This window comes from Garra rufa, chromosome 1 (genome assembly GCF_049309525.1).
Source record: "Garra rufa chromosome 1, GarRuf1.0, whole genome shotgun sequence".
Classification (NCBI taxonomy): Eukaryota; Metazoa; Chordata; class Actinopteri; order Cypriniformes; family Cyprinidae; genus Garra; species Garra rufa.
In genome coordinates this window covers 32,286,692-32,298,746 of record NC_133361.1, presented here as the reverse complement: position 1 = coordinate 32,298,746, position 12,055 = coordinate 32,286,692, and the positions used below count along the sequence as shown (strand labels likewise).

The window sequence follows — 12,055 nt, the reverse complement described above, 5'->3', positions numbered from 1 at the left end:
GACTGTCTCTGTTCTTGCCCTGACCTGACTAATTCCAGCAGAGTAAACCCAGCCAATGAAAAAATACCATTAGTTTCACATACTCTAGCACAGTTCATTATGGGGCCTGCAACCCATAGACTCTGTGACCTTTTCCACGGACCTATAGCGCCACCAAGTGACCACAGTGGGGCTCAGATATAGAAGTGGACAGAGGAAGAGAGAATTGATCTAGATCATAATAGTACTTTCATAAAGGTGTCACTGCAACAAGAAATTGACTAACCTTTCTGCAGCGTGGGTTTGGGCAGCTGAACAGGGAAATGTCTTTATCCAACAGTGCTGGGAAGTTACAAAATGGACACCTTAAAAAGAAAGTGAGGAAAAATAGTGTTGTTAGGAATTAGAATGATAAATCATTTAAATCACAAGTTTGTTGAAATATAAAGCACTATACGTGACCCTGAACCCAAAAAGCAGTCTTAAGTAGCATGGGTATATTTGTAGCAATAGCCAAAAATTCATTGTATGGGTCAAAAATATTTTTTTCTTTTATACCAAAAATCATTAGGATATTAAGTAAAGATCATGTTGCATGAACATATTTAGTAAATTTCCAATGTTTTTTATTATTCAGCTTAATTCAGGTGATATATAAATCTCAATTTCAAAAAACTGACCCTTATGACTGGTTTTGTGGTACAGGGTCACACTACTTAGTGGATTACTTTTTTGCCCTTTTAGGACTTGACAGCGCTAGCTACTATTAACATTCTTAGACATTTCTTCAAAATACCTCCTATTATGTTCTACAGATAAAGTAAAGTCATATAACTGTCTATCAACATGTTTAACTCACCTGACCAGTTCATCGGCACAGGTGGCAGCTACGGCCTCCTCTGCCTGTCGCTCGTAATATTTGCACAGAATGTTTTCAGGTAAAACTTTCTCTAGCTCACTGGTAGGGAAGGAACAGGTGCAGCTCCCATCCATACAACTCAACTCCGACTGCAAACAAACAAAATTCAGTGAGTGCTACCATTGAAAGGTTTAGGGTCAGTAAAATGTAACAGCTCAACTGCTTTCATCATTTTGTATCAAAAATATAGTTGTTTTCACAAAAATATCAAGCAACTCAACTGTTTAACATTTTGTATAAAATAAATCATAGTTTTTACAAAAATATTAAGCAGCTCAACTGTTAAACATCTTGCATCAAAAAAAAAAATGTTTTCCACAAAAATATGAAGCAGCTAAACTTTTTTCAACATTTTGTATTAAAAAAAAAATCATGGTTTCCACAAAAATATGAAGCAGCTAAACTTTTTTCAACATTTTGTATTAAAAAAAAAATCATGGTTTTCACAAAAATATCTAGCAACTCAACTGTTTAACATTTTGTATTAAAAAAATCATGGTTTTCACAATAATATAAAGCAGCTTAACTGTTAAACATCTTGCATCAAAAAAAATGTTTTCCACAAAAATATCAAGCAGCTCAACTTTTTTCAACATGTTGTATCAAAAAACCTCATGTTTTCCACAAAAATATAAAGCAGCTCAACTGTTTAACATTTTGCATCAAAAAATATCAAAATTTCCACAAAATAATCAAGCAGCTCAACTGTTTTCAACATTTTGTATAAAAAAAAATCATGATTTCCACAAAAATATCAAGCAGCTCAACTGTTTTCAACATTTTGTATTAAAAAATATCATGGTTTTCACAATAATATAAAGCAGCTCAACTGTTTTCAACATTTTGCATCAAAAAATATCAAAATTTCCACAAAAATATCAAGCAGCTCAACTTTTTTCAACATTTTGTATTAAAAAATATCATGGTTTTCACAATAATATAAAGCAGCTCAACTGTTTTCAACATTTTGCATCAAAAAATATCAAAATTTCCACAAAAATATCAAGCAGCTCAACTTTTTTCAACATTTTGTATTAAAAAATATCATGGTTTTCACAATAATATAAAGCAGCTCAACTGTTTTCAACATTTTGCATCAAAAAACCTCATGTTTTCCACAAAAATATAAAGCAGCTCAACTGTTTTCAGCATTTTGTATCAAAAAATCATGATTTCCACAAAAACATCAAGCAGCTCAACTGTTTTCAACATTTTGTATTAAAAAATATCATGGTTTTCACAATAATATCAAGCAGCTCAACTGTTTTCAACATTTTGTATAAAAAATCATGATTTCCACAAAAAATATCAAGCAGCTCAACTGTTTTCAACATTGATAATAATAAATGTTTCTTGAGCAGCGAATCAGCATATTAGAATGATTTCTTAAGGGGGTCGCACACCGGACGAGAAACGCAGTGCAACGTCGCGTCGCGCCGAGGACAGCTGGAGGTATCGCACACCGGACGCGCACATTCTATACGTGTCAGCTCATTTTTCAGTGTAGTTCTGAACTGCAAGTGACGGTTGTGACCTTGTAAATTCAGTAGGTGGCAGTCAAAGACAGTGAATGTAATTACGACAGGCAAATGTTACATAGGACTTTAGATTTTGCATATGAAAAAATGTATTGAGAAAATAAAATATGAATGAATTATATAGGTTTACATTTTTTTCAAGCTGTAAACCTAATGTAAGTAGTATTTTGCAGCAGTGGTATCTTGTTTTTTAATCTAATAGGACGATTTGAGACAAATATGATGTTATTTAATATAAAACTATGCAGATGGCGCTCTGTGGCGCGGCAGAAATTTGAACAGCTTCCTGAGTCGTAGCTGGGCGCCGCGGACAGACGCCGAATGGCGCCGCCGGTGTGCGTATGCTCATAGAAAACGTGGCGCGACGCGACGCGGTGCTGCGCTTTGCGTTCGGTGTGCGACCCCCTTAAAGGTGACATGTGACACTAAAGACTGGAGTAATGATGAAAATTCTGGTTTGCTATTACATTAGTAAATCACATTTTAAAACTACATTAAAATAGAAAACAGTTATTTTCAAATGTAATCGTTTTTAATTTAAAACTTTTAACAACTGTTTTTACTGTATTTTTGATTTTGAATCTTGGTTAGCATTTCTTTCAAAAACACTCACCAACAACTCACCACATACTTTTGAATAGCAATAAATGCGTCTAAACACTGTATGCATGTTACTCCATTATACATAAAATATTAAACGTCTGCTATTTTTTGTCCAATAATCAAGGTGAATTTAAACAGTATGCCTTTTGTTTATAATTATTAGAATGAAAATGAAACTAAGTTGAAAGATAAACTGGGAAGCACCTACAAAGCACAGGACAAACATGAAACCGAAATACGGGAATTTTATAAGAACAAAACATGAACACTGTGCACAATGCCTGAAAACACTGCAGTGTTTCCCACACATAGACGAATCTGTGGCGGTGCGCCACAGATTAAATTCCGACCGCCACAGATTCAACACCGACCAAAAAAAAAAAAAAAAAAATCAATACCGACCGTCACATATCGCGTTTCGTTATTCTTTTGTACGCTATTTAAAACACGCAGCGAATTCGTTCAACTGCATTTCCTTTCCATAATCTCTCTTCATCTCTCTGTCACTCACGCGTCTCCCTCAAACGCACACACAGCCCCTCCCCTCCGTGCACACCACATCTGTCTAAATCAACTGTGGAGAGAAGACGGCTGGCGAAAGGTTGGTATCTCGTGAACACTTTTAACACACAATCTCAGATTAAAAAGTGCTATAAAATATTTTATATTCTGAATACAATAGTTTCAGTGTGTTGATGTTACTGTAAGTCCCGACCCTTAGCAAACGCGATTGCGCCTTCTTTAGAAAGTTAACTAGTCGCAAGTTTTCGGTAAAATGTAGGCTAGCCTAGTTGGGTTGTCGAGGTCAAAACACTATATGTAGCAGCTGTGAATCAAATAAACGTATTATAAATTATGTCGTTTCTTTACTCTTACACTGAATGTTTGCTGCTTCAATCCAGATGAGTATTGAAAAGTATTTTCCGCGACTGAAAAAGGCACGTGTTGAGGATGAGGACCATCCTGAACCGGAGGTATCAGTCTGAAACAGAGCTTAGTCCGACCAGTGTAATTAGTTATGCTATTGTTTACAATATTTTCAGGCTTCAACTAGTGCTGCTCAAGCAGAAAGACAAGGTCAGGGAGAGAAAGAAATAGATTTGTTAAATATCAATAATATGGCGCAAAATAAGGTGCCCTAACAAAAGTGTGCAGCAAGTAGGCTGTTGTATATGGTGTTAAATTAATGTAATAAAGTTCTGTTTAACTAATTATTAACAGTTTTTTTTTTTTAATTATTAACCTTTAGGAATTAGGAAATCCCTTTAGGGGATCCAATCGCAAACCCCCCCCCCAAACATCTAACCCCCGCTACCTCCCCCCCTCCCCCCTCGGGCTGACCACCACACATTGCCTTCAAACTTGTGGGAAACACTGCACTGACATAATACTGGTTGTGACCGCTGATGCAGTTTCCAGTAATACATGACTCAAAAGACAAAAAGGTAACGTCAGAGACTGAACAGTCTGAACAGATGACTTACCCGTCCTGAGCCGAACACTGCCTCCTGGGCATATTTCACCAGACATTCCTTGCAGAATAAATGGCCATCTGTACACTGGGTCATCTCCTCGAAGGCAAACTCCCCACAGCAGCAGCCACACTCAATCAACTGCCCGTCCTGAGAGCACAGGTCAAAAATGTCACATGCTCTCCACACAATGTGTAGTATTGTAATCAACACCACATTACAAGGCAAGACAAGGTTCTTCTAATCTGATTTTAGAGTTGGGGCTGTCTGTGTTACACAATAACTTACAACTGTTGAAAGGGACAAAATAACCCTCACACTCTAAATTGTAAAGTTTTTTTTTTTTTTAAATGATGTGGATTGACATGTCATTACAAGAGAATTAAACGTACATAAACTGGCTCTTCACACCCACCTTTTGATACTGCTCCTCATTCACTTGCAAAGCCAGCAGAAAATCTTCATGCTGAAAGCGGGGGAAAGAACCCTCGTAATTATTTCAACAATTAACAGCCTGTCAGCTCAGTTCACCACAACCCTATTTCACTGGGTTATTTCAGGAGGAACCATTAGAAATAAATTGAAGAAGTGAGCCGTGTCAAGTACCTCCGCCATTTCCTTTGCTTTCTGCTCGTAGAACTGCAGCTCTTTCACGAGCGACGGATCCAGTGTAGTCTCGTTACCCCGGCTCCATCTGCGATTCTTCTCCAGAAAGTACATCTTTCTCTCCAGTTTAAAAGAACCTGAGATGAACGAGATGCAGTGAGCATTTCACCGTTTACCTGGTTTTATTTTGTGTTTGAAAGACATGCAAAAAACAAAGACATTTGTAATCACCCTGCTCAAACTTGAAGTCTATGAAGGCGCGCTCATTTGGCTCTCTCCTTCTTTTCTTCTTCCCTGAGGGGTCAGTGGAGTTCTCTTGCCACTTCTTGAGGGCTTCGAATAAGGCCTTTAAGGAGTTACCAGAAAGATTAATGACACACAAATAACTAGAGTAAACAAACAATATGTGACCCTGGTCATAAAAGTCTATGTAAAAATATTGGAAGCTGAATAAATATCCTTTCTATTGATGTATGGTTGTATAGGACAATATTTGGCTGAGATACAACTATTTGAAAAACTGAAATCTGAGAGCGCATAAAAAATCTAAATATTGAGAACATCGCCTTCAAAGCTGTTAATATTTTAGCAATGCATATTACTAATCAAATTAAGTTTTGATACATTTACGGTAGGAAATTTACGGAGTATCTTCATGGAACATCTTCATTTAATATCCTAATGATTTTTGGCATAAAAGAAAAATTGATCATTATGGCCCATACAATGTATTTTTAGCAATTGCTACAAATATACCCATGCTACTAAAGACTGATTTTGTGGTCCAGGGACATATAGTGTGTTACATTTGCAGTTGTTTTTCAGGTGAAAGTAAGTTGGGCTGAATGGAATAATATATGAATGATACTAAAGTACAGACAATGAAATACATGTCTAAAGGCATTCTGACAACTAGCAAACTAACCAACCCTAAACAATTCCTTTTAAACAGTTTTAATTATGAAGGGGCTTGGTGCTTTCCTAGTAGCAGCAGTCTGTCTATTGTTTATTTATTTTGTCTACACTTTTTTGCAAAACTTGTCCTAGACTTGGCTAATGTCATGGACAGACATGTTTGTCTATGAAGCCAGAATGTGACCTGCCCAAAACGAAACAAAAAAAAAAATGTAATATTGTTTTCTATGTCGATATTGATAATCATTATTACAATATAAAGAGCAATCAACTACAATAATGTTTTTTCATAATATTGCAGCCCCATGAGCTCCTGTTTTTTTATATGTATAACAGGTACAAATTTTAAACAGTCTACTGTTATTGACAACAGTTTAAAATATTGATTAAAGCAATTGGGTAAATGTAAGTATTTGACATTAAAGACAACAGGTTTTATAATGATCAGATGATTATAAAAACTGCCCTCACAAATGTAAAAAATGCCCCCGAAAATCAATTCTGGGTATTCTATAGTTCATTTCTGACCCTGGAGTCCAATTCAACAGAAAATTCGGACATGGAACTGAAATTTAAGAGAAAATTTATCAGAATAACATTTATGGACATTTTTTTTGTGAGTGTTTCTGTTATTTACAAAATGTTGTACATTGAAAATTTAAATATATTATTGTATTAAAGGAACAATCCACTTTTTTGGAAATAGGCTCATTCTCCTACACTTCCATTCCGGCATAATAGTCAAGGAAGTTTGTTGCCGTAACATGGACGAAGCAGGCGCAGTAATATCACGCAGCACATGTGCAAATGCTAACCTAGCTGGGAACTAATTTCAGGTGCTGCGTGATATTACTCCGCCTGCTTCGGTCATGTTGACTATTATGCCAGAATGGGAGTGTAGTTCCTAATCTTATCAGCCTAGAAAATCGCATCTTTACATTTTCCGCCGGTATTAGTACACGATATAACTACAGAAGAGTCGAGTTTTAAATAGGAAAAATATCAAAACTCGTTGGTCATTTTTGAATGCGATGCTATTGGTCTAATAGGATTCAATGATCTATGCTAAGCTATGCTAAAAGTGATATCGCCAGAATAGGAAAACGGCTGAATGGATTTCTAACAGTAAAACTCAACTTATTAACTCGGGGGGAGTTGGAGAATGAGCCTATTTCCAAAAAAAGTGGAGTGTTCCTTTAATCTTATACTGCAGATGACAACCAAAGTATTTAGTTAATTACAGTCACTTGTAACTTTAATTTAAATGTAGCACAAAAAAAAGTGTACAGCAATTGTTCATCATCAAAGTCATAAAACAGACAATTAATCATCATAATTGCAGTCACAGCCCTTGTTGAAATGAAATTAATTTTCCATAAAGTACACACCTTTCGGGTGATTGCATAGTGTCCTTTGAGGCAATTCAGGGCCCATTTGATATCCTGACAGCTCAACATTCTGAAGTCACCCATCAGCATGTCTGCAGCTTGAATGACAACCTCTGGGCCAACAGTCTTTAGTTTGAAATAATCAAAATAATTTTCACTTTCCTGCATGACAGAGAAAAAGTAAGTAAATTATAATATATTAGTTACATTTTTACATTTAACACATGAGTAGTTACAACACCCAATACATACACTATCAGTCAAAAGTTTTTGAACGGTAAGATTTTTAATGTTTTTTTTTTTCAAGCCAAGCCTGCATTTATTTGATCTAAAGTACAGCAAAAACAGTAACTTTTTTTAAATATATTTACTATTTAAAATAACTGTTTTTACTGTTTTCTATTTAAATATATTGTAAAATGTAATTTATTTCTGTGATCAAAGATACATTTTTAGCATCATTTCTCCAGTCTTATTATCAATATTTAAAACAGTTTTCGCGATTTTTTGATGAATAGAAAGATCCAAAGATCAGCATTCATCTAATAAAAATAAAACGGTTGCATAACATTATACACTATGCCATTCAAAATCTTGGAGTCAGTGTAATTTCTTTTTTTTGGGGGGGGGGAAAGAAATTATAGAAATTAACACTTTATTTAGCAAGGATGCTTTAAATTGATCAAAAGTGATAATGTTTTCAACATAACAATAATACATGTTTTTTGAACAGCAAATCAGAATATTAGAATGATTTCTGAAGGAACACATGACACTAAAGACTGGAGTAATGATACTGAAAATTACATTTTAAAATACTTTCAAAAAGAAAACAGACAGTTATTTTAAATTTTTACAAAATTTTACAGTTTTTGCTGTACTTTGGATCAAAAACAAGCATGCTTATATATAAAAAAACATTAAAAACCTTTGACTGGTAGTGTGTTCTAATGAAAATATTGTGCAAACCTGCGTCTCAGAATCATTCGTCTCAAGAAGAACACTGCTTTGTGTCAAAACTGAGTTTGCTTTCTTCGGATAATCAGGGTTTTCCAACAATATATTGCATATTCTGTGACAGAGAACCCAAACAATGTCTCACAAAAAACACATGTGAACAAAATAGAAAAGCAAGCAAGCATGAAAAAGGTTTGTGCTTACACATTTAAGTCTTTCAGGTCACCTCCCTCTATCAGTTCTGCTACATATGTATCCTGCACATCGGGGAAAAGGTCCATCTGAAAATGTCAAAACAAATAAAAAATCAATCAAAATAAACCTCACCTTTGAAGCACATTATGAACAGTGTGATAGTGTAACATAAGGTGCTGATCAGAAGACTCACCACCCCCTTCACCAGTATATCCAGGGATGTCCTGTCAGGCGTCTGCTGTATTACGGGTTCTCTGGGCGCTGACGGTCCAGGCCTCTCATTGTCAGCTGGCGCAGGTAATCGTGCAGGAGAGAGAGGGGCCGCCGCTGCCGGCTGCTCGTCTCGTCTGACCTCTACTAGCACAGTCTCCTGTGGCGTCCGAGGCCTTTTTGTGGTCCTTTCAGTTCTCGGCCAGACGACCACTTCAATTTTGTTGGCCACACCTGACTGACCTGATTCAGTGCTGGGTGGAGCTGAAAAAACTGAATTTGCCTGATTCACTGAGTGTGCGCTGGTTGAAGGGTCCTTAGGAAGGGGCAGTGAGTCCTTAACAGGCATTGGAGGTCTGTGCAAGGCATTTTCTCTAGACGTCGAGGGTACAGCATTCTGGTCCGTGGTTAAGACACCTATGGCTTGGTTTCCTAATGTAGGATGTGCGGTGACTACAGAAGGATGAGGAGCGTGTGCGCTGGTAGGATGTCTGTTGGATCCAGATGCCTGGCTCGGGAAGGTGCTCGCACCCCACTTGGCAGCCGGTCGGATCAGCTCACGATGAGGTGAGGGCTGTGGCTGCCAGATGGAAAGAGAGGGTACAATTAATATTTGAATAGGAACCACCCATCATGTTTTAGTGCACATCGATTTTCTGGAAATCAGGAATGTAAGCACTGAGCAGAAAGATCATTTCTCTCAACTCTTTCTCTGTAGTTGTCGCTTACCTGAGAACAAAAAAATATGTATTTTTTCTGATAATTTACTCAACCTCATGGCATCCAACATGTTCATGTCTGCCTTTCTTCAGTCAAAAAAAAAAGTTTGAGGAAAATATTCCAGGATTTTTCTCCATATAGTGGAGAAAAAAAGGTGGAAGGTCTAAACTACTATACTGTGCAATGTACCAAAGCAAAATGCAAATGCAACCTTTAAATATCTTTTTCAATATATTTACAGTTTGGAACAACTTTAATTAAATAATATTTTACAGCTACATTACACACAAAACCAGTCAAGGGTACATTTCTGGAAGCTGAGATTTATGCATCATTTGAAAGCTGAATTAATAAGATTCCCATTTATGAACAATCTTCAAAATAAAACTCTTTGATAACTGCCTTTAAAATGGTCTAAATTAAGTTCTTAGAAATGAATATTACTAATCAAAAATTAAGTTTTGATATATTTATGGTAGGAAATGTACAATATATCTTCATGGAACATGATCTTTACTTTATATCCTAATGCTTTTTGGCATAAAAGAAAAATCGATAATTTGACCCACACAATGTATTTTTGGCAATTGCTACATACATACCCATGCTACGACTGGTTTTGGGGTCCAGGGTCACATATGGATCTAAAACCATATCACCAGGTCCCTGCTAACTCCCACCCATTAACATGTGGTATTATCATACTCATGAATTCCACAGACATGCATTGCTAAGTGTATAAGCAGCACTGAATACAACACAGGCACCCTGCAAAGTAGAACACAGTTCCAGTTACCTCCAAGATGCGCACGTCCTCCTCTTCATCATCCTTGACCACGACGGGAACATTTGGTACGAATCTGACAGGTTCATCATCAGAATCTGATGATGAGGATATGGTTATGTAGGACGTCCTTGTCCTAACTCTTTTAGCTAACAAAAATACAAAACAAAATGGTCAGGACACCCAGAATACCACAATTACTTCTAATGAAGATGAAAATAAAGTCTCGGTTTTAGTACCTCGACTGCGATGGGTATTGAAACTAGCCAGGTGGATGACATCATCATCACTGGACCCGTCAGCCATGATAAGACACACAGACTCCCTGAGTCGTCCACCTTCTCCCTCTCACACAAACACCCATGCACACACACAGGAACCTGAAATGAGACAAGCATAACCGCATATTAATCACTACATCATGCTTATGATATAAACACAGTCATGTTTTTTAATGATGCACTTAGATTGGATACATCTGTGCGTGTGCTTGTAAGATCTCATTTCCCACGAAATGATGTAGTTTCCAAACATGACTGACATTTTAAAGCATTTTTAAAGGAACATTATATTCATGACAATTACTCAGCTTAAGTTCAAGTACAACGCACAGGGAAAATGAAAGTAAAGGAGTCAAATGTCCTTGAGGAATGAGTGCATTTACATTTAAAACGACTGCTGTCAATGAGTAACTTACCTCATTAAGTGTGCACAAACTTAGTGTGTTTCCTGTTTTGTTTATCTATAAAGATTCAAATCAAATGCGCCATGACACCCAAACATGCTGTCTAAGTAGTCTGCTGACTAGATTTGAAACACAGCCTGTTAATTCCAGCAGATTGGCAGAACAGACTAGCAGATCTCGCATAGCAGTGCTGAGAAACCCTGTTGATGTTATGATCATTCGTTTTCCCTTATCTTTTAAAACGTGGACTTTGACAGAGAAGTAAAATAGACAGTAGGATAAAAGTAGGATGAAGGAAACAAACAAATCTCCACTCGCTAAAGTCCCTAGCGAGGCTCAGCTAGCTGTTTGGCGTTAACCCTCCGCGCCAGCTGACATCACTTAAACAAGACAGATTTTCGTGCTCAGCAGGGTATTTTATCCCAATTTAGGCGTGAGGACAAACGCACTCGAGCAAGACTAGAACACACGAAGATTGCTTGATAAATTGCACGTACCTCTCAGTCACAATATCCAGCACATCGAAAGCGTTTGATCGCCGGATATCGAAACAAACGGCCAAAACAAGCCAGAGTGTGACGCCAGACGCACCAGCGTCGTGCTGTAGGCGGAACCGCGGAGGGTCATGGGAGTTGTAGTTCTTCTCTGTTGTCTGTTGTTTATTCCTGAATGCCCTCAAGGTGTCTCTGTTTTCCTTCTTACAGGTTTATAATCGCTTGGGTGAAACCTTTTTCAAAACTCACAACCGATTGTCAAAGTGCATATTTTTCAACACATATTTTTTTGCTTAGATACACATGAACCTAAGGGAATTTGTTCATTGAAAGTCAAACAACTTCACACCAGAATATTACCATTTCAAAATGCAATTCACAAATTACATCTGACTGTCAAAATTACCAAGAATTTAGTTAATAGAGAATTTCCGAACAAAAAGATAGAAGGTATGACAAAATCCGTAAATCATTGGTTATCTAGCGATCATTCTATATTGGGCAGAATCCTATTGTCAAAAACTGAGGTAATATCAAAACTTATTTATCTAACCTATGCTCGATATACTGCCCCAAAAGTAGTTAAATCT

General features: G+C 36.8%; 1 protein-coding gene across 1 annotated transcript in view; it reads right to left on the bottom strand.

Annotated features, from left to right (window-relative positions):
• rnf216 (ring finger protein 216) overlaps window positions 1-11,573 on the bottom strand; it is a 37,691-nt gene extending 26,118 nt beyond the window's left edge. Inside the window, exons 1-13 of the mRNA XM_073833163.1 lie at window positions 11,469-11,573; window positions 10,526-10,666; window positions 10,299-10,435; window positions 8,766-9,362; window positions 8,582-8,658; window positions 8,390-8,492; window positions 7,421-7,582; window positions 5,349-5,463; window positions 5,118-5,254; window positions 4,927-4,977; window positions 4,524-4,661; window positions 839-987; window positions 266-344 (exon numbers count right to left, since the gene is read on the bottom strand). Of these exons, the coding sequence (XP_073689264.1) occupies window positions 266-344; window positions 839-987; window positions 4,524-4,661; window positions 4,927-4,977; window positions 5,118-5,254; window positions 5,349-5,463; window positions 7,421-7,582; window positions 8,390-8,492; window positions 8,582-8,658; window positions 8,766-9,362; window positions 10,299-10,435; window positions 10,526-10,592 (1,812 nt within the window). The 5' untranslated portion in view covers window positions 10,593-10,666; window positions 11,469-11,573. The remainder of the gene's footprint in view (window positions 1-265; window positions 345-838; window positions 988-4,523; window positions 4,662-4,926; window positions 4,978-5,117; window positions 5,255-5,348; window positions 5,464-7,420; window positions 7,583-8,389; window positions 8,493-8,581; window positions 8,659-8,765; window positions 9,363-10,298; window positions 10,436-10,525; window positions 10,667-11,468) is intronic.
• Window positions 11,574-12,055: the final 482 nt, after the last annotated feature.